Source organism: Plectropomus leopardus, chromosome 12 (genome assembly GCF_026936395.1).
Source record: "Plectropomus leopardus strain MGB_pleo_1.0 chromosome 12, ASM2693639v1, whole genome shotgun sequence".
NCBI classification, from domain to species: Eukaryota; Metazoa; Chordata; class Actinopteri; order Perciformes; family Serranidae; genus Plectropomus; species Plectropomus leopardus.
Window position 1 is genome coordinate 15,888,438 of NC_142187.1, and position 22,978 is coordinate 15,911,415.

At 40.8% G+C, this 22,978-nt stretch overlaps 1 protein-coding gene across 3 annotated transcripts in view; it reads right to left on the reverse strand.

Annotated features, from left to right (window-relative positions):
* The window catches only part of kcnn1a (potassium intermediate/small conductance calcium-activated channel, subfamily N, member 1a), a 100,146-nt gene that overhangs the window by 28,037 nt on the left and 49,131 nt on the right, over positions 1-22,978 (reverse strand). For all 3 annotated transcript variants that reach the window (XM_088085295.1, XM_088085293.1, XM_088085294.1), the window contains exon 2: positions 4,288-4,761. In XM_088085295.1, the coding sequence (XP_087941421.1) occupies positions 4,288-4,677 (390 nt within the window). In that variant the 5' untranslated portion in view covers positions 4,678-4,761. The remainder of the gene's footprint in view (positions 1-4,287; positions 4,762-22,978) is intronic.

Consider the following 22,978-nt stretch of genomic DNA (forward strand, 5'->3'; position numbering starts at 1 on the left):
CACAGCCACACACACATCAGTGGACAAACATTCTTGCACACACAGTGCTTATTAGCTTAAACGTCTAACTGAGACCAGATAATGGGGTTTTACACACAAACAGCACAGTCAGGATGTTGCTAAACAATGCAGCTGCAGGTGTAGGTGCAGCCTGATATTATCTATGGATGCTGTTCCCGGCCATCTAAACTACCAATTAATCAAAGCGCAGCACTAACAGGGGGACTTTCCATTTAATGGTAGGTGCAGAAAAGGCAAGGCTAGCATTAGCAGGGGGGCCACCATAGTGAACGTTGCTGGTGATAAATAGGCCAGCTGGATGCTGGTGCTGCAGTGTTGTGTTTGTGTGTGTGTGTTTGTTTTTGTGTGTGTGTGTGTGTGTGTGTGTGTGTGTGTGTGTGCTGTGTGCCATATATCTAGGAAATGAGAACCTGTGCTACCCCCCCCATGTTGGTAAAATGCCATTTGATGAATCAATTTAACAGCCATGGTGTAAAAACGCCGCTCTGCAGCAGGCTAATGATTGCAGGGTTGTTATTATAATAACAACAGCAACAACAAATGACATGAACAACAAGTGGAAATATCGTTCATAATCGTCAGTGTTTGATGACAGTGAGAGCTGCTCAATTTTACTCCGTCCTTCGATGGTCCATATTTCAGAATGTATTTTTAGCTATCAACTAGATTGCTTTGCCCCTCAGGTCGACGACATGTTCTCAAGACATTCTAATGTCTGAAATTGTTTTGAGAAGTCCCTGGTGAAATAACATTGAGTAAACCAATTAATCCACCTGCCAGAGGTTCAAGGATTTTTCAGTCCCAGTGCTCACTGCCTCTTAACATGCTTCTATCCTTCAGGGCTCAGAGAACCTTGGCTGAGCCTCAAGTGTCTGCTGTGCGATGTGACGTGAGATGGAAAATGGACCATCCTGCAGCACATGTTACCTGTCTGCTGTGGGGGGGTGGGGGGGAGCATGCTGCAGTGACACTCAAAGATTGGAGGTCATTTCCATTTCAGCTGAGGTCAGCTTGATGAATGAACTGAACCCCACTCAGCAACAGTCACAGACAAACCTATTGACTTTCTTAAAACCCCATAAATCATCCTATGGATTAACTACACTGACTTAGTACTTCAAACAGACACAGACACAGACACAGTCACAGTCACAGACACACACACACACACACACACACACGCACACACACACACACACACACACACAAACATACCTATGTGTTCGGGATGTCCTGATCAAGTTTTTTTTGCCCCAATTCTGATCTGAGTCATTTAATAGAGTATCTTCCGATACCGAGTCCTGATCCTACTAATTTAATTATACTTTTGTTTCCAAAAAGCTGCACAGTACACACTTTAAGGTTTTTTTTAAAGTCAGTATGGCCTTTAATCTTGTTGGACTCCTCACTGTCTTAAGGAAATGTCTCTGTCCCTTTAAGAGTCCAGTGTTTGTTGCTTCAGCAGCCTGTGTGTGTGTATAACCTGAACGATCTAATTCTGCTGAGTGTTTATTTCTGTCATCTGCACATTTTTTGGGGGAGATTGCCCTTTATCAATAAATAAGCCATCTAGGCTTTTTGGTCATGGAGCTTGTGCACTTGAAGTGGGGAGTGAGGTTGTTCACAGCACTGCTTGCCGTCTGTCTCTCCTCTGAGCAGAGCGGAGAAACACCATGCATTATAGCTGAAAGCAAAACATGAGACTCACACTCAGCTGAAATGAATAAGGTGCTCATAAATTCGGTAAATATCGTAAACAAGCATTCTCGCACTGCATTTTCGTTTATGGTATGTAGTGTTTCGCGGCGGACAGGGCTCAGCCGCTTTCCTTAAGTTCAATAGAGAGGAGACAGCTTAGCGGAGCAGAAGTGATAAAGGCTGCGCTAAGCATTGCTGCGCAGGAAAGTATAAACATCTTTGTGACAGCTGATACAAAACAAAGGATTGGATGCTTTATAAGCTAAATAATTCCGATCCCGATTAGTCAAAACTGCCTTGACCGGCCTCCGATCTGATGTTTGAGATTGGATCAGGACGTCCCTACGATGTACAAATAAAAACATATATAAAAACACAAATAAATACGACACATGCAACTAGAAAAAAAACTCTCTGTCATGACAGGAACATACCAGTGTTTTTTCTATGTCTTAGCCCATTACCTACAATTGTACTTCAATGCTGACTATTTTTCAAAGCATATCAAAAGCTTTTACATGCCAAGAGATTTGTACCAGGTGACAGCTGACTTACATTTCTAAAAATAGCCCCTTCTTAAAGCTACAGCACAATGTGACAAAATGTAACTGACAACAAAATAAAGGTGACACTATTTTCACATTGTAGGACTTTACACAATCAAAAAGCTCCTTTCCCTGCAGGAGGAAGTTGTGATGTTCAGTGAAAAGATACTGAAACTGTCTTGCTCTTTGATGGTTTGCAAACAAAGTATTAGCACGACCACCACCCACTGATGTAGTGACTACCTCTGTATTATAAAACAACTTGTCCCAGCTGTGCAGCCTTAAAATATTACTTATCACAGTGAAGAAAGTGGAAAACAATTGCTGCCTCAGAGGTAAAAAAGAAATCCAAAATCTTGTGTTTTGCTTTTTATCACAGTCTGTGATAATGCCAAAGCCGCACAACAAAGGTGCAAAGTGAAAGCTCGCAGTGACAAACTTCACTTCAAAGAACTTTCACCCAAATGTCCGTTTTAGCATCTTTCAGCATTTATTTTGGTTTTACAACCTTCAGGTTTTCATTTGGTTAGTTTTCTTACCAAAACTAGGAGTTTTTCTCAGTGATTAACTCTGACATACCTACTGTAAGCTACACTGCCTGTCCAGAACCAAGTTAGTGACAAACTGATGAAAAGACAAAGGTAACTACCATTCAAATGTCAAAGTTAACAACTAGACAGTGTAAAGCCAAATTTAACAACTAGCCAGAGAACAGACATGGTAATTGAATAGCCAATAAAAAGTCAAAGCTAGGAAATAGCCAGGAACTTTCTCACAAGTTGGTGAAGACCAAAACAGTGATACAGTGAAGCAAGAGTAAATATTGGACTTACATTTATGAAGCAGCCAAAAGCATGATTTCAAAGTAATGCTAATGCTAGATGTGTAAATTGGCAACTGCTAACAGGTTAGCCACATCACCTTCCTAATGCTACAAGTGAAATTCCTGTGATGTTTTCCATGTGGGATTTGGACCCAGAGTGATCAATACAATGCTTAAACGTGTAGATCGTATACACACATTTTAGTTAATGGGCTAAAACATACAAAACCACCTACTGTGTAATGTCAGTTTTTACACTGTATTGTTAAAAAGGTGTTTATATTACTCTATGCTTCCCGAGACGAAAGACAGCTGTTCTTCGATGACATGTTATGTACTGCAGTGCACTGCAGTGTCAGCTCCCAAGTAAACAGCCTTGTAAATATTGTGGTAGAGGCTGCTCTGAGTGCACTGATTGAACGATATTATTCCCCAGATACCCTGACACAGCAGAAGTGATTGACTGATACAGAAGGACAACAGCTGGTCAAGCGGTGGTGCCCTGGTCACCATGACCCTGACACCAAACTGCCCTGCTGATGTCCTTGTTCAAGAGCTCCACGTTTCTAATGAGCGCCGTGTCATCTCAACTTTGATCTGCTCAAGAAAAAGATGCTGTTGGGCATCTGGAATGGCATTCCTATAATATCTTTCAGTTGACCATCTCTTCATTTCAACTTGTCTTTATCTCTCTCGTTATGCCTAAATCTTGCTCTCTCTCTCTATATATATATATCTCTTCATCCCCCTTTCTTGGCTCTCGCCTTCGCCATCTCTCTCTCTCTCCTGCTGTGAACTAGAGATTTCAGACACTGGGATTGAGAGACCGTCACAATGGCACCAGTAGTGGAACAAATCCTTTAGCTTAACTCTGATCTGATACCAATAATAAAAAACTGGACATTAAAAAAAAAGAAAAAAGAACTTGTTACAAAAGCAGGCAAGAAATTACTAAATAAAACATTAAATTCTATCCAATCAAGAGACTGTTAGTCATAGTATAGATCACATGACACTCCTTGTGATTCGTATTTGTGCAATATTCCCATCACCTTTGTTAGATAATGTATGTCAGTGTCTGTGCTAATAATCACTCATCATAAATGTGTCAGCTACAAACCCCACACAAATCAAAAATTAACAATAGCTGTGACAACACACAAAGCTCCCACTCATGCATCACACACATGCACAACCCACCTTAGTGTAAACCCCCCATGACAGTTCCGTCTCTGTCACCATGACAACAATCCCAAACATCCCGAAGATGAGTGCGTAGTCACTGAGCCGCTTCCGCTTTTCAAATAGCGCCCTCCTGTGGCCGAGCTTGTAGCCAATGTCCCTGTTCTTCTTCTGCGGCGCCCTGCCTCCGCCACGCCCACTGCCCTCCCTAACCAAGCTCTCGTTGGACGCCTTGCTGGGGTCTTCTCCGCCGTTGCCCTTGGACACCACCACCTCCAGGCCAGAGCTGTGCAGCGTCTGCAAGGGCTGCGTCTCCGAGTCGAGCTCCGCGAGGTTGCGGCGCGACGAGGACGCCAGGCTGCCCACTAGTGGTCTCACCACTCCGCCATTGTACTTGCAGGTGTTCATGGCTATCTGAGGGAGTCGGCTGCTGCTCTCGGAGAGGGAGGGCTTGGATCCAGCATGGCTCAGCTTCTTCTGCTCAGTAGTGGCCTGTGAACGGGAAGAAGAGTGATAAATACAATACTATCACAACAAAAAAAAGGTGTAAAAACTGACAGTAGGCTGAAGAGACACATACAGGTTTTAAATAGAGCATTGATGTGGGAGTTACATCTCCGTGGCTGTGGAGAGGGCACAGAGAGGGAAGGATCTTGCAACACAATTTTGGTTATAAAAGCAGACAGATTTAGTGCTCAGCAGGACATGTGGCCAAACATACAGTATGAACCAAAATATCAACAGTTATCGTTTGAAAGTCCCAAATACCCTTCTTTCTTGAGAAAAAAAATACTGAGAGCTGCTAACAGAGACAAGGTTGTTCAACTTAAAGAAGACCTTTAATGCTTTTCTGCATTTTGTGTCTTATCATATATAGTGTCACAAAGACATATGCTTAAATGTGGCCAACTTTTAAAATAATGAGGTAAAAGTATATAGGAGTAATCGCCTTAAGGGAAAACAACTTTATAGTATACTATCATGACAACTTTATAGAGAACCCCATTATTGAGTCCCAAAACCTGGAAGTGAATTAGCATTTCAGTACCTCCGGTTCCCTCGTCTCAAAGTCAATGTCCTTTTGAATGGGTTTTCGGTTAGATGTCTGAAATAAGGTCTGTGGTAAACAGTCTCAAAAGACTTTCAAGTTTTCTTCGGTGAATCGCAGACTTTGAAGCTTTTATGTGTCTTAAAAGGCCATTGCTAGCAAGTGGCTAAATGACACTACAGAACGTCATCATGCCAAATCGTGCCGAACACGGCTTTACCGCCTCGTAGCTGTGGCGACGCAACCTTAGTGTAGCTCGTAGTTGTTCGTTTACAGCCCAACATTAGCTTTTTTTGTGTGTGTGTGTATGCTGCTACATGTAGCTACATGCTAACATTGGGAAAACATGTAATCTTAGTTGCTGATGTTGTTAATTCCTGTTGAAACATTTCCTGTTGTGTTTGGAAGCTTTTATTGGTGTTATTCAACAGTAACAAATTAAGATGATCACATACAAACGACAAGGAAATGTCATTTTCGGCAGGTGTTTTTTGACCATTAAAGAATGTAAAAACCTTAAATGCAAGTAAGAACTGAAAAATTACTATAACAGATCCCCTTTAAGTTTAATGCCGCTGTTGAGAAACATGCTATTCACAATTTTACAGTTAAACCACTACAGTCAAAAAGTCCCTTTATCTGACCGGATGTTTCTGGCTTTTCCTTCAAGAAAATGGCATCAAAATTGGATGGCTCAAAAACAAATAAATAATGAATGGACTTTGATGTATAAATAAAACCATATAACCAATAGTGGACCCTACAAAGTGCAGAAAATTGAATCTTTGCACTGCACAAATTTAGATATGAATGATTAATGCTTGGCGTGACCCTGTTTCCTGTCAGAGAAACACTCTTCCCCTGCAGAGATGAGAAGAAGAGAGCGAAGAAATGTGGAACTTCTTAAATCAGGCGTACCACAGAAGCCAAATGTGAGATTCCCACTATTTTAAGAGCAAAACAAGGGAACCCGCTTCCTTTGAAACTCCAATGGTACTGTACAGTACCTCGTGTCTGTTGAAGGTTAGGGGCAACGCAGGGGCAAGTTGAAAAGCCAACATGCATATGTTCAAATGTCCAACCAACAAATAGTATATTGAGTATATAATTTTTAATTTTACCGAGATGGGTGAGGGTAGCCTATAGGCCTGTATTGAAGTTTTTTTGAAACTTACATTACTTCTTTATCACCTGCACAAAATGTTCCTATTTTTCTTTTCTGGACCGGTGCCGTGCAGACTATTCTCTTCTTGCATTGAGCCGTCTATCGTTTCTGCTCTTCTTGGCAGATAGGAGTGAGTTTCTGTCCCGGTTACGCAGACAGAAAATGTTCAATCCATGCAGAGGCTGTAGAGCAGTCACCCCAGAAGCATCTATCTGCCTGTCTATCCCATGCCCTTCAGAGACTCAGGCAGATTATCATAATGGGTTATGAAAACTTCACATGGAACAGTGCTTTTTCCGAAACAAGTCGGGGGTGTGTGATAGCACTGCTGGCCCTTTTTATTAGCCTTGACAAAGCATGCCTAATGCCTTTAAATGTGCTGGTGGGAATAAAGAAGGGCGGCCCTAATGGAAATTTACTAACTCCAGTCCTGTGATGCTATCGTCTTGCGCATATTGTGGCTCCATGAGAACAGGACTAAAGGTTAAGGATTAGTGCAGCCCATAGTGTTTCTAATCCCCTTTTCTGTATTAAATTGCTTTTTAATCTGTGCCATTAGGACCCCTCTACACTTTTGAAGACTGCGCAGTGAGTGAACTTTAGGTTTGAATGACAGGAAATACATCTATACAGAAATAGATGCTGATATGGCAATAGTGTTCAGGATGCTGCTCTTTATTTGAGGATGAAAATAGAGCAGGAGTGCCGAACCAAGCAAACTGGATTTCACTGCAGTAACTTAAAATAACAGCAAAGAATATATGACATTCAAAACATTCAAAACACTGATATGGGAGCAAACAACTATTTGTTATGTAAAGATGTAGTGGAGTAATGGCGTCCTGGGCTGAGAGTGAAGTCAGGCTCTCGCCCAGGCTGGGAGTGAAGTCGAGCTTCTCTTTTCTTTGTTTTGGTTGTCAGTCCGTCAGGGCGTGCATGTGAGTCCCTGTGTATATCCCTGTGGATAGCTTAGTGCCGCTGCTCTGCACTGGCTCATATGACGGTTACCGCCAGTGGTGTAGTGATAATTTAAGAGATGGGTGTACTAATAGATAGATGGGTAGGTTACCAAGGAGAAAGTGGATATACTCTATATATTCTAGTGGCTTTTTGGCTGATAGATGGGTATACAGTAAATTGCAAGAAAAAGAGGTGGGTTTACCCTGTACACCTGCTTATACCCTCCACTACACCACTGGTACACCACTGATAACGCCACCCGACCCACGGTGCCAGAACAGCAGCATCGTGGAATCCTGATACCCAACCTCCCATACACGTTGACACTAGGGATGGGCAAGAGTAGGCTACTCGAGATTCAGTTTTCAGTATTTGTTCAGTGTATAAAGTATTCACAGCCCAGCCTCCCACATGTAAACATGAGCTTTAGATCTTTTTAACTACTTAAAATAGGCAAAATCTCATTTCAGGATAGAGCTGCATGCAGTGTATTGCTTCGCTCAGTGCCTCTTTGCCCTGCTGTTGCTCTCTCTCTGTGTTAATCATGAAACTACTGCTGCGCGTCAGCTCTCTGTGTTGATGAGGGGCCCACATCCACAGTTTTGATAAAATTTTTATTTGGAATTTGGAATACAGCACAACAACAGTGACAGGAATAACTGTTAGCATTAACATTAACAGTTAACATAACTTTTAGCATTACATAGCTAATGTTACTTAACCTATTTTAAACATTTTAATGACAAAAGTTAAGCCATTTCGTTGTGTAAGTACATTTGACTAGTCAGTGTAAATTTGACTGGACCATAACTGCCTGGTGTTAGATACTAGTCACTGCTTCTGTGTTAAGTTGTGCTTACCAGGCAAATGTTGAACTAACATGTAGGAGAGCATCTCTGAGCTCCGGAGTCCATCTTTCACTGCTGCATCTAATCAATGTAAAAGGAGCACCAGAAACTTTGTTGATTTACTTCATAGAATTTATGATTTAATAGGCCAATTGAAGACGTCTTTTTTCAATAAATGAATTTCAAATTGCACTTGCTTTCTGTTACTGGCCAATTTTGCATTCTCATTCTTATTTAGGGTTTTTTTGCAAGTATTTGACAAGTGTATATTAATTTATTGCTATTTAAGTTAATTAAAAAGCCCATCCCCAGCTCTGCTAGCTCTGCCAGCGCTATTGTCATTGTTAGCACTGTTAGCACTGTAAGCTACCACCACCAGCTCAGCCACCTCCATGTTGAGAGAATGGATATGCTCTACATGTTGCATACAGCTCCTTTAAAGATACTGAGTGGTTGAAATGTACCATTTCTAAAAAAAATTATATTCAGCAAAAGGTGAAATTTCGCAACTACAACTTGGTAACAAAGAGATGTAGCAAGGATTAAAATAACTGCTTATAATCATTTCTATGGCGCACAAAATTATGAAAGTTTTGACGCTCACAACTATGAAAACTCAATATGAAAAATCACAGACTATGACAGAGGACCAGCCATAGTCCTAAATACTCCTGAAAATTATTGTTATAATTTTAGTCAATGCATGTACTGGCTGAGCAGCATAAGAGACTGTAGAAATACACTGCTGTACTGAACCGTTTTAATACATTTTGGCAAATATTTTTTAAAGTCTTTCTCCCCCTGCGTCAAGCTTTACAGTAGATCCGCCTGCCAGTCTTTTGAACATCTTGAGTCTGTTGAAACTTGTACTGAGCAACTACAAAACATCATTATTCTTTTGGTTTTGAGTGTCACAACATGATGTCATTCATTGTCAAAAGAGAATCTCCTGCTTTTGTGTAGGAAGTAAATAACTCTGAAGCTCCTGCTCAGAGCTTGGAGTATTTTTAGACCCAATCAAACTTTCAGAGTGGGTCTGAGATGCTTGATATGTAAATTTGGGTCCTGGACAATAATATGTGATAGAAAAAGTCCAAGACAACTGGCTGAAACAAAGGTTTTACATGATTGTAAAATGTTGCTTTTGTGAATTTATAGGACATGAGGGTATTTTTACTGTTTATCTTACTATCACCTAAGACAGTATTTGAACATTTTGATTCAGTGTTTTGCTCTAGGTTTGAACCACCAAGCTTTTCTTCCACCACAGTTAATAAGACACCAGACAGTCAAAGAAGATCATTGTTCATATTGTTTCAAGGTGTGGATTGAAGAGCAAAGTGAACTCTTGCGTAAGTATGACTGGACAACAGATCATTGACAGACTTTAAGACATGAGTCCTCCCTGCTCCACTCTTGATAAACTCACCACTCCCTGCAGGGATTCTCACTGATATTTGCCTAATAAATTCTTCCAAACTATCTAAAAAGAATTGGAGAGTTCTTTTCAATAACTTCTTAAAGCCAATTTTTATAGACTTGCTTTCATTTGATGTCATCTTTTATACATTTTACCTATTTCATTTATGTTTTATTCCTTTAATTTCCCTTTATTTGGGGTTTTGTTGCTTTAATTGCTTTCATGCTATTTGTTTGTAGAATTTTCTAGTGACGTTTTCCATCCTGCATCTTTCATTATTTGTCCTCTTGTCCCTACTTTCATCTTGCTTGTGTTTAGTAGAACTGTTTGGCTTTCTGTTGTTGTATTGCCTTCTATGTATCCCAGTCATGCTTTGTCAAATCACTATGTAAACTCTGTTTTTAAAGTTGCAATATAAAATAAGTTATTATTAGTAGTAAGTAGTAGTAGTAGTAGCAGCATTAAAATACATATGAAACCATGTAAAAGTAATCTGGCTTTGCAAGGCTATGGGTTCCTCCATTCAGTTAGTTAAAGTGGACCAATTACAATAAGTACAAAAGGAGATAATTCATCTCACCCTTAAAATATTGTGAACAGAAATGCTGAGACTCAAAATATACCCCGAATTTGGTTTCCAATGACCAATGACATAACAATTGATCAGCGTAAAAAGCCCATGTTGTGACAGCCAAGAGCCTGAGATGTAAAAGGAGAACATCCCAGGAAGTGTTGTTCCAATAACGTAAATGAACAGGATTGATGATGGACACCAAGACAGCAGGGCTGCTGTTACACCCTCAGCTTTAGTTACCTGATTCTGGTGATCATCAGTCACTGAACCAGGTCAGGGCTACAAAAGTCCCATCAGTCAGTTTGTATGAACATGGACTGTCGACATATCTGTACATGAGGGGAAGATTTTGAGCTTAAAGAAATACCTCACTCACAAAATTATCATTTGTATTTCAATACCTCATTCCTAACTACACTGAATTCGCAAAGAAAACTTTGTTTTTCTCACATGCCTCCACGGTGAACAAGAATCCCAAAACAGAAATAAAGTAATAGGGGTCCATGTTAAACAAAGCAGCAAACTCTGCCAAAACATGCTTTTATAAACTTACACAACTCGTGCAGTATAATCCATGTCTCGTTTATCCAGTTGTAAGCTCAGAACTTCCCAAACTGACAGCCCTTTCTGACCAGGAACTTAAGTAAAAGCAAAACTTATCTACGCTCTTTTCAAGGTCAGACTCTATTGCCGAAAAACAGGCAGTGGTAGACCAGTAGATCCCGTGTTCGGTGAGGTAAAACTGACGTTTTTGTCAATGGAGTCTGGCTTTTAAGAGAGCATAGATACATTTTACTTTTAGTTCAGTTTAAAACACTAAGATTTTAACCAAAAATGTATGTGTGTGGTTAGAACAGAGCATACAACTAGATGATGAGACTTGGATTATACTGCTCAAGTTGTGTGAGTTTGTAAATGGATGATTTGATGTAGTTTTGTTGTTGTTAAACATGGACCCCCATCACTTTAATTCATCAAGATTCTTTGCTCACAATACACACAATAGAGACATGCAAGAAAAGTGTTCTTCCAGATTCAAATGTAACACAGGGTGTTGAGTTGCTGATTTACAAATTGTCGGGGTTAAATATTCCTTTAAAAAGGGACAAATAAAAGGGAGAACATCTGTACAAACACACTAGGAATGATGTATGCATGACTTTTTTCTCTGTAAAACTTCACAGTTCTTCACAGACTTTGCAGCGAGAGTCCTCACATCACGTTTCAAAACCTCAAAACAGCCTCAATCAATTCCATACTCTCGCCCATTTAGCCAGCTACCCTCTGATGCTTTTCGCATTTCCTCTGCAACCCGACTAAACAGTGCGGCGAAAGGACACGGTGGGCCAGCGTTGCCCTTGTTGTCCCCTGATGCCCCCACAGAGGAGATGCGGGGAGGCTGCTTGTCCAGCCGACCGACGGCTCAATTTCATTCTGAATGGCACGCAGCATCCAGGCTCTATGAAATGGAGCCTCATAATCAAATTGAAAAGCCTCAGTGCAGAACAGTTTAAATGAAGGCAACTTTCTGCCTCGCTCCTCTCTCGCTCACTCTCTGTCTCTCTCTCCAGCCAGCTCAAATCTAATAGAAAATCCTCATTCTTTAGTGTTGTGTGGGGCTTCTGTGCTGCAGTGTTAAAGGCTTATAAACCCTAAAAATGGAATTGTGCATTATAAAATCAAGTGTGTTCAATTCAGTGTGTTTGTTTGCGAGTTTGAGCATGTGGGTGCCAGTCTGTTTAATTATGTGTGTGTTGTATGTGGGTGGGTGGGTGGATGTGTGCATATGTGTGCTAGTTGAACAAGCTGAGCCTCAGCCAGGGACCGGATTAGGTCGGATATTGACGCAGACAGTGTGCAGCGACGGAACAAGCGCGGGGAGGAATTGTTTGAGAAGATCCACGTGTATGCGAGTGTGTAAAATCTGCAACGGATGCTGACAAGGCTGACATGAAAGGAGGAACACGAAGGAGAATGAGGGAAAGGGAAGAGCGACGAAATAAGGCAGAAATTGGGGGAACATGAAAGACGGAGAGGGTGAAAGAGAAAGAGATAAATGAAAGAGAGAGAAGACAGCTCCCTGTGGGTGTCTCTGCCAGCCCCTGGAGTGATTGAGAGCGGCAGGCTACACTCTCCAGTTTGTCCCTGCACACTAGACGCTGTCACATTTCTCTGACAGGCCAGCAGGCACCGGGGCTCTTCCGTCCATCCCTGACCAGCATGTGGATCATTACTCAGCGCTGGTAAAGACAGAGGAAAACCGGAGGCTGCAGCCCCACATTCATAAAGGAAAACCCTCCATCACAGCTTTCTGTGTGCTGCAGTGATGAAGCTAAACAATATATACTTAATGTGATCTTGTTAGAGCATCTAATGCCCAAAAATGAGTAGCACAGACGCACGTATCATGTCTCAAGGATAACTCTAAGAATTAAAATTTGTCATCTTTATCAGTGTCTAAAGTAGAAATGCGATTTCCTTGCGGTAGTAGAAAGGGTGAGCCTCTGTGTGCCGTGTCTTATCACCCTATACTTCATGTCCTTATATCTTTGTAGGGATGTCAGCTGTTAAATAATGGCTGCTTCTGCTCTTCTGCAGCATAAGTCGAAGCTATTGTAAGTGTTTCACGAAGACACGACAGTCCTAGAGACTGTAGAGGAAGTCGACATTCAAAGAGTTTTCACAGTATATTCTGGCGTTGACATCATGTCTGCTACGATCGGCAGGCGTGCGGACAGCTGCTTGATGTGCACTGAAGTGAGCGGCTCACATGTGTCTCTGGGACAAGACCAGGATACGTGTATTGAGGCACATGAAAAGCACGCTGCCAAGTGTGTTTTCCATCTCATACATTTATTCAAATACTTCCTTTCGCAAATCTGCTAATGTATGATTGTGTATATTGTTTATGTCTGGTGTGTAACATCAATGATTATGTGTCAGACCACAGAGAACACTTTACAGTTAAGTGAGGCACATTTCTTGTACAGTTGGCAGATCACATCAACTAAAGGTCACATCCAGCAATACACAGTGCAGTTAAAAAACTTTGAAGGTTTAATAGCAGCTGGAAACACAGTATGACACGACACAGCAACTGTCTATTGATTCGATTTGATTATTGTTTGTGATTTTGGTTTTTCTGCAATAATAGGGCTATTACATTTAATGTAAAATTTAATCTACTGTTTGAATATGGAAGGAAATTAAATATTTGTTTTGCAATGATGCATTTGCATCTCACTTTTCACAGTGTAAGAGCCATAGAGTATTTATAAAGACAAACAACACATCTCCATTTCCTCCCCCTGTACAAAAATGAAGCCAAAATAATTCAGATACAGTTGCTGCACCTTGCGCTTCTAGAGTAAGAGTCTTAGCAGTAGCGATCGGAAAGCAGTGCCGTGGAGTCCCTGCCCAAAAACCCATCCCACCCAAGCCCCCAGGAACAGCGCCAGGCTTTGAAGCCAATTTTACATAACGGCAAAAAATTGAATTATGCCGTCCAGGTCCACCATGTGATGCCATAGGCCCCAAAAACGCTGGCATAGACATATAGTGTTTCCCCTACCATTATATATCATATTTAACCCCACTTACAGTATTTCAGGGTGACATGCTTCTACTACTAACTTGTCACCTAATAATTATGTTCATATACAAAATATATGAATTAGCAAACGTGTTTTTTTTTAAGCAAAGGTTATGGTGTCTGGATTTATCAACATTGTGCAGAAATGTTTATATTGAAAATAACTGCAGTGTATTTCATTTGTCCTCCCTATAATGTCAATGATTAATAAATTAACACAATGGTTAAATTAGAACAACTCAGAGCACTTAAAGTTAAGCTTAGGGAAAGATTGTTAAGTCTTTAAAATGTCAACACTGACTTTAAGAATGAGACAGCCACAGTGACTTTTTAATATTGAACTTAAAGCACAATCTTCACCTCTGTTTATCCAAATATTTCGGTAGCTCAAACCAAAAAATGCATTTGACACAAGACATAAACCTTAGTTTAAGGAATAAAACTTGTGCTTGGAACTAATGACCCTATTTAGACAGAGATCGCACCATAGGGCCGCTATGGAGTCCCCTCTTTACACATCCTTTGCATTTTTACACAGAATCAAACAGCAGCATCATTTCACTCAAGTGTGTGATTTTAGACAGCATGCCAGCATCGCAGAACCAAAAGAGGTGTGAAGGACGTGCATGTAACACAACGGTCTGCCTCTAGTGCCTTCAAAATGTCACACTCTTTCCATTCTGCTGGCTGTCCCTTTAAGACAGACTCAGCTGCCAGCTTAAAGATGAGACAGCTTTGTCTCCAAATTTTGCGATTGTAGCTTTTATTTGTAGCATTTTTTAAAATAACGGTGGGATATTCCCGCCTTAAAAAGACTGTGTGAAAGAGGCTACTGATTTTTGGTATTAGCATAGTCAAGGATGGTTTTAAATTGACCTTTGAGTACTGAGGTCTTCCGGGCATTGCTGACAGATTCATCTGGAATGGAAGCTGCATTTTTTTTAACCCAACTGTCACGACCACCCCCGCCGACATCAGAGTCAGCTTCAATGCTCATCGTCATTCAGTGAGGATGATTAGTTGAAAGTGTTAGGGGTCTGCAATGACGCGTCCATTACTATCAGTGGCCTTACTCGAATCCCCAGAGGGAAGACCAAACACAGCAACTCAGCAAGAAAACAAAAGGCAACAATAAAATCTACACACAATAAACTGTGTTGATACAATAACTACAAGAAATCTAGTTCAGCACTGCAGTCGCCTCAGGAATGCTATTACCTTTACTGAGACAAATAACTAGACTTAAAATATGGCAAAAGCATTAAGTCACAGCAGAAACAAGACGAGATTCTTTCACTGTTTAGTTCAGTGTTGGCATCCTTTAAAGATCACATTCACTCCAACTATGAGTCATCTGAAACACGATGTGGCCAATATTAGTTTGATATTTTGTGTATTTTACAGTGACAAAAATATACAGTACTACAACAGAAAGACAAAGAGAGAAGGGGGATAATATTACTACAGCATGTGCACATTAGATTAAAACAGAGGGTTCTAAAAACATCCACTGAAACAAGTAAATAATGCATGACACATGCAGGATTGTAGCTACATACAACAGCATCTCTTCAGTATCAAAGGAGAAAAATATCACATTTAACTCAGGCAGTTAAAAACGATGGTAGCTTGATAACAGAGATATTTATTGGCCTCTAGCAGAGCTTGGCCTCCCTCCCTCTCCCCCTCTCGCTCCTCTCAGAGATTAACAACAAAAAGTAGGCAAAAACAAGACAAACCCTCCATGGAGAAAAAGGACATGGGTACATGCCTGTGGGAATGTGTTATTGTTAGGACTAATAACGTGCTGTGTTCAACAGAGACACAATGCTATTATAATTAGGACCCAACAAGGTTACTCTATGTGAACCTGTGTGAGTGTGCGGTTTATAAACTAGGTCCTGGGGAGATTGGGGTTAGAACTGATGGGGGGTTACTTTCCCTGTGGGACACCCACTGCCTCATTAGGAACAATTTTAATTTCCAGCAAATTAAAGGAGGCGGGTTGTGAGAAACTTGATTTGTAGATCGGGGCCATATGGATAGACTCATTCTGGTAACTAACAATCCAAAATACACACGACAGGAAATGTTCCATGTATGAATATAAATGAACCATTTGACAAGAGTTAATTAAAATAGTAGGAGGATGTCCTGTTTATGACTTAAGGCCATGACACACTAAGCCGACGGTCGGCTGTCTGCCTACTTTGGGCCGTCAGCTAGCGTTCACAGTCCTTGTCGCTGCGGTGTGTCCCATACTGTTGGCCCTCATCAGGTTTTTTTCAGCGGCGGCAGCAGCTGTGGAGCCCGTCAGTGAGTGAAATCACCCCGCTATTGTTGGGGCTACTTCACTGCTAGTTCTCTGATGTCAGTTCAGTGTGTCATGGCCTTAAAATTGATGCTAGAGGGGTACCTAGAGCGTCGTAGTTTGAAGCATAAGCCCACTGACCAAGCTGCCGTATTTGATGATTTGTGAGTGAGAACTTAAATTATACTGGCTGTGCGTTAAACCCAATCAATTACTCCATCAAAAACAACTTCTGACAAAAATGCCTGCATCAGTCTTTTACAGCTATAGGATTACTTTGGTGCTTTTAACAAGGTAACAGTATTTTTACAATGCAGTTATTAAATTAGAAAATAAAAGGCATCCACAGCACTCAGAACATTAATACTAAATGTCACTTAAGCAAAGATGGTTTCCCAGAGAAATGGCAAGTAGGACCACTTAAAGCCCAGTAAGTTTGTTTGCACTCACGAGTGGTAAAATCCTCCCATAAATTACAGCCAACAGCCAAAGAGGCGAATGAGTGTGTATGTGTGAAAGCTTTGTGGACATAACTCAGGTGTGTTTGAGCATGAGCACATAAGAAAAGGCCTACTGAATTAAAATGGATTTAAATTTTATTTTGGGATGGAGCGTTTTTTCTAACAGTGGTGGTTACATTCATAACAGTGTTAGTTCAGTTTTTAACTTCCACAATGGTGGAAATCTGAAAGAACACCAAAATTAAAAAGGAAGATCACAGGAAGAGCCTATTCCAGGTTACACAGGTGATTGCACAATATAACGTCTGCCGAACATCACTTACAATATTCTCAGTGTTGATGTATTAAACCTGCTCCTCGAGGTTTGACATTGTACACAGAAACGGGACCAGAGGCTCAATTCAGTGTTACACTAATCAGCTCTGTAAAGCGCCCTCTTTATTTCAGCTAATCAACAGTATTGCCCCATATTGCTCCCATTATGGCTGATTGCTTGATTGATGCCAGATTTGTGCTGATAACCTTCTCATGAAGAGGCAGACCCAGTCCTTGACACGGTCCCACACAAAACCAGCTTCAGGAGAGCATGTTTAGGTGAGAGCGCCACTGTCGGCTTTCAAGCTGTGAAACTCATTCTGATTCTCTTCCCAACCAAAGTTAGCAGTTGTATTGTAAGTTTTATGCATTTCTTTACACATTTCTAAATTTTAAAAAAAGCCCTAAAAGCGCTTGACAGAAAAATATGTATTTGTATTAGCAAAACTCTGATTTTTTTCCCCCCCTGAGACATTCATACTGAGCATATTTGCAAAATATTTATAAGTAATTTTCACTCCTAGCACCTGAAGGTTTTCAGCCAGAGGAAAATGTTGTCATTGTATGTTTCTGAGAACCATGTTACATTTGTATGTTTCATTCGTATCATACCAACATTTCTAAAGTGATTTTTCATGTATGTGACCTGATTGTCCTCAGGAGGTTGAGGGGATGGTGGATGGTGTGACACTTTTGTGAGATGGCTACCAAGCCACTGACCACTGTTTGAGACCAACAAACAACAAAAGCTGGGTTCTTTTACTGAGAAAATGCTGCATTTTTATACATGATTGTGCCACCAAAGCTGGGTATTTTAGGCCACAACATGATCTAACCAAGTATTTTTGTGCCTAAACCTGACTATAAATTAACCACTATGTTGCTGAATCGCAAAGAAACAACTTTTTAACCGTTACATAATAAATTATAAATGTTACATGTACGTGGTTTGCAGAAATGCACAATGCCAACAACTAAGTTTAATTAGAAATGAGAAATATTGCAATATTGTAGTGTGTGAATATGATGATCTATTCGAGAGAATGATTGCTTGTGTCAGAAATAATGATTGTGTATGTAACAGAAACAGAAACAGTAGTGTATGAGAAAGAGCGTAATTATATGTGTTTGAGGACAAAAACCAAAGTGTGACAAATTGAAATATGAGAGGGTGGGACTGGAGCCAATTCAGTGTACATTTAAGTAACGCAGATACCCTCCATTGTCATTCACATGTGCAATTATCCTCTCGTATTGTTATGGTTGAGTCTAACGTGTGCTGGAAAAAATAGTGCATGTAAAGTTCATGATTGAACATGTAAGAGGACATAGTGAAGGGGAGCATAGTGTATCATTATGATGCTGTGTGAGAGCAAGTTTGATTTTTGACCTAATGGCCTCTCATACATCTTTCCACTTTCCAACCGTTAGATAATGCACGTGGTCAGGGACGGAAGACACACACAAATACACCAAACCACAAAAGCTTGAAATATAGCTCAGTCTTCTATGTGGACCCAATGGACTAAACCATCTTCATTAAGCGACTGTTCCCCCGGCAGCTATTTGACATCCCAACAGGACCACAATGGCCATATATTCTTCGCAGAGATTATCACCTTTAAGTGCCCCATAACCTGCTCCACAATCCCACAATTTTGTCCTCTCATCAAACTGCATTCACTCTCGGGAGATTCAACAGTATCAATCCATAAATGCCACTGCCTGACAACTTCTATTTTCATTGCAAAGTGATTGTAAGTCATTTGAAAACGAGCCCTCTGTAAATTCAAGCCGAGGCAGTTTCTTTCTTTCCCCGAGGCAAAAACATCAATAGAGGAGAGAGAAGCCAGGACAACCTATAGCACAGGACAGATCGATAGCGCAACAAACTCAGTAAAGATTGACTGGAGAGTTGCCTGGAAACGTCCTGCTTGAGATTTATGACGTGAGGAGGACACGAGCCAACGGGAGAAGCTAGAGGACAAGAAAGGGAGAGGAAGAGAGAGTGATGGGGAATCAGAGGATTTTTTTTTAACACTTCAGGGTCAGAATGAATTCTCGCGAATATCTCTGAGAGAATATATATTAAATACCAATGAAGAGCATAATTAGGTTTTTGCTTGCAACTGTGTGCAGGGTTAGGGTGTAATTTCTGGGCCAGTACTGATACCGATGTTTTTGTTGCTGTTGTTTATTTTGATTTTGGTTTTATTAACCCCCTTTTGTGCCAGGAAAACAAAGAAACCTTCATAATAAAATAGAACTGGTCCTTCATTTACACTATCTTTGAATGAGCATAGATTGAATTACACATATTTAAATACAACCTTTAGAATATTCTTTCACTTTAAAAACATCTTTTTAAAAAAAAGAACATTTTTCAGAAGTCTTTTTACAGGCTGTTCTCACAAACTGTTCGTATGTTTTTCTCCGAAAGGTTATGCACCCAAATTCTTACATATCCCACGTAATTTTAAAGGCTGCAATCACATGACCAATGCGCTAACGAGAGTTAACAAGGAAGCATTCCCAAGCGGTCTCATACGCAGGCAGGTTGGGGTGGTGGATGGGTCACACAAATCCAGACTATCTTGTGGGACTTTCATCTGGAGACGCATGTTGGGAACCATGTGAGCTTTGAGTAGTTTTAAGGAATGTCCTCACCATGCTTCTTTTCCTAAACCTAACCACAGTGAATTTACTTGCCTAAACCTAAACTCCAAAAAATATCATTCGCAGAGTGCAAATTCGTAGGATATCTTACAAACCGTTCTATGAGGATACGATGATATACGAAATATCATAATTCTCTCTCTAATATTAATTTTATATTGCTGCCAAGACAAATTTCTCCGTCAAACAGCTGCATGAATTCAAGTTTCTTGCCAAAAACTGCATTCTGCAAGTTTACATTTGAACACATCATGATAACGCTATAACATACCTTTGCCAAATAACTCTATAATGAATAGAGCTTGAATGGATCTTAATGTAATTTAATGCAACCTCCATCAGCAGGCCACCGGCTGCTAACAGCTGCCGTTAACTAGTTCTCTTCCTGCTGATTTCAATATACATCTGTTTTTCACTATGTTGAATTCACAAAAGGGTGTCCTGACAAGTCGATATTGATTTTACTGCGTTCTTCCGTTTTGAGGATGTCCGGGGAAGAATCTGTTTGCCCCAAAAAATGTTTTCTCCCAGGTATGACTGGACGCTGTTAATCTCGAGCCCTGCTTTTAAGTCTGCACAAAACTGTTGTGACACAACGGAAAAACATTGGTTAATGTCATCTCATATGCCAGTAGGCCGATGGCAGGCAAAAATTGGCCGATACTGATGTTCGACTGATAAATCGGTGCATCCCTATTGTGCAGTTTCTGTGACAATAAATACCAATTTTAAAAAAAAAAAAAAAAAGTTAAAAATCTCAAAATATGTTAATCTTAAAAATCATCTAGTTTCATTCTAGATAACTTCCATTTCATTTTCATTTCTAAGGTGAGACTTTCCTGCTGAAAAAAAACATAAGAAAAAGCTGATATCTACTGAAGCAGACAGTATGTTTGACATTCCAATGGGAAAATTACTGAAACAGTGACAAGATGAAATGAGGAGATATCAGGTTTCATTGCTCCTCTGCACTAACAGAGAGCCCTCACCATATGTCATCCGGCTCCGGTATGCTGTGACTGGTGCAGCCGCCTTCCATAGACTCCAGCTAATTGAATATCCTTATCTGGCTCTGAAACACCCCCCACCCCCACCCCCTTTACTCTGGTGAACTGAGACAAAGGCCAGTTGGAAAAACAGCACATTTGTATTCAACCACAGACACAAATGTAACACACCAACCATGAACCATAACGCGACCCAACACCGTTCTGTACTACAGTCAAGAGAATCTGTCTTTCATGCTACTCTATTATGTCTCACATGATAAAAGTTCTGGGAAATGTGCTAACAGCCTCTAGCTGTGAATTTTTTTTTGGTTATGAAATTAAGTGCAGCAGTTTTCTAATGCCCCCTGGGCCCTTTAGTGTAAATTGATTCTATTTTAAAAAGCCTTTCTTTCCCCCAGTCTGACAGAGAAGAAGAGGTGGCTGGGGAGCGGAAACGAAAATGGACTCTCAAAGAAAAAGAGAAGGGAAGAGATGGAAAGGCAGCTTTGTTCGTGAAGGGGTTAAATAGGAAATGGCAGTAACAAAAGGGGAAGTGCGCAGACCACCAGCCCATTAAGGGGTTAACAGTCACAGGCAAGGCGATAATGGAGGCTGGAGCAGCTGTATAGGAACTACAGTGCGGCGCAGAGCCGAACACCATAGAAACTGCTACCATAAACCAGAGATAAACAGAGGGAGAGTGAGTGAGCGAGGAAGCGAGGTGCTACATTTCTCTCATGTCAGCACTGTGTGAACGCTCATTAACCAAGATAAATAAAAATAGCATTCATATATTGTTATATGCTTTTTTTATGGACTGCAAACACATGTTCAAACCTATTAACACATACAGTGTGGTTCGTCCTCCCTTCTTTGTAAACACTACTGCAGATGCATGCAGCACGGATCCCCGATGCTGAGGAAGACTACAGCGCAGCAAGGAATCCTGTAGGAGAGGCTCATCCACATCTGAAGACAAGACTGTGGCATTAACCTGATAACGATATAATAAAACGACATCACTCCTGTCATTTACTCTTGCTCTCTTTAACTTACACACAAACACAGGTGCAACCAGGGCTGAAAAACGAAGCCAACGTAAAGTCCCAAAACCTGCTGTTCCTCTAGTGGCCACTTGAGGCTGGCTCCGAGAGCGAGTCAGCCCACATACACCTCCATGTTTTTTGTTTGTTTGTTTGTTTTTTTTAAGATTATTTTCTGGGCTTTTATGCTTTTATTGGATGACAGGACAGTGTTGGTGTGAAAGGGGGACAGAGAGGGTATGACATGCAGCATAGGGCCGAGGCCGGAATCGAACCTGCGGCCGCTCTACCAACTGAGCTATTGGGCACCCATAGACCTCCTTGTTAAAATGTGCAACTTTACAGCCAGAATCACGTTTTGTAGAGTCGATCTGATACCGATACCAGCATTGTATTTGCCTCCAATACCACTTAAAGTGCGGGCTTGGGTGTTGGCAAGTGCGCAAATTTTTGTTATTTGTAAACAAACTTTAAAGTAGTGTCATACAAGGTTAAAATGTCCATTTTTCTATAAATACATTATTTTCCCTGCTATAAAAAAGTAGCCTAGCAAGTTGCACTGTGCAGCCAGTGGTAACCACTGTTGTAGCTATAATAGAAATAAATAGTGAACATAAGTAAACCGCCAGCAATTTGGCTATTTTTATGGCATTCATTCTCTGGTTATATTTGTTCACGGTTTAGTTTAACCCAAGCCATGCCATACCACAACGATAGCAATCATTTCACATCCATATACAGTTCATAGTGCTTGGGTAACTGCAAAAACAAATCTTAAGGTCAGAAAAGGAATATAAATTGGCCAACAACAGAAAGCAAGTACAATCTGAAATTCATTTTTTTAACACAGGCGTCATTAGCCTATTAAACCATAAATTCAATGTTAACTGAAAAATCAGCAAACTTTCTGTCTCTGCCATTGCATAGGTTAGATGCAGCACTAAGGGACTGTCTCAGGAGTCAAGAGCTGCTCTCCTCCCGGTCAATTCAACGTCTGTCTGGTTAGCTCGAGCTAACACAGCAGCAGTGACTAATATCCAACACCAAGCCATTTAACTGTCCATGCTAACCAAGCTAGCAGCTAGCGCCAGGGTTAGCTCCACCGTCTGCCCTACGGTCCAGCTCCAATATGCGGCTAAAATGCCAAACTTTAAGCTTTAAAATGGGAGGCCAAAAAAACAGTAAGTGACATCACAGTGGCTACGTCCATTATTTTTATATAGTCCACGGTGCATAGATATACCAGAAACATGTCTGGTGGAAGAGATGTTTGACGGCAGCATACGTCTCCTGCAGTCCTCCTCAGA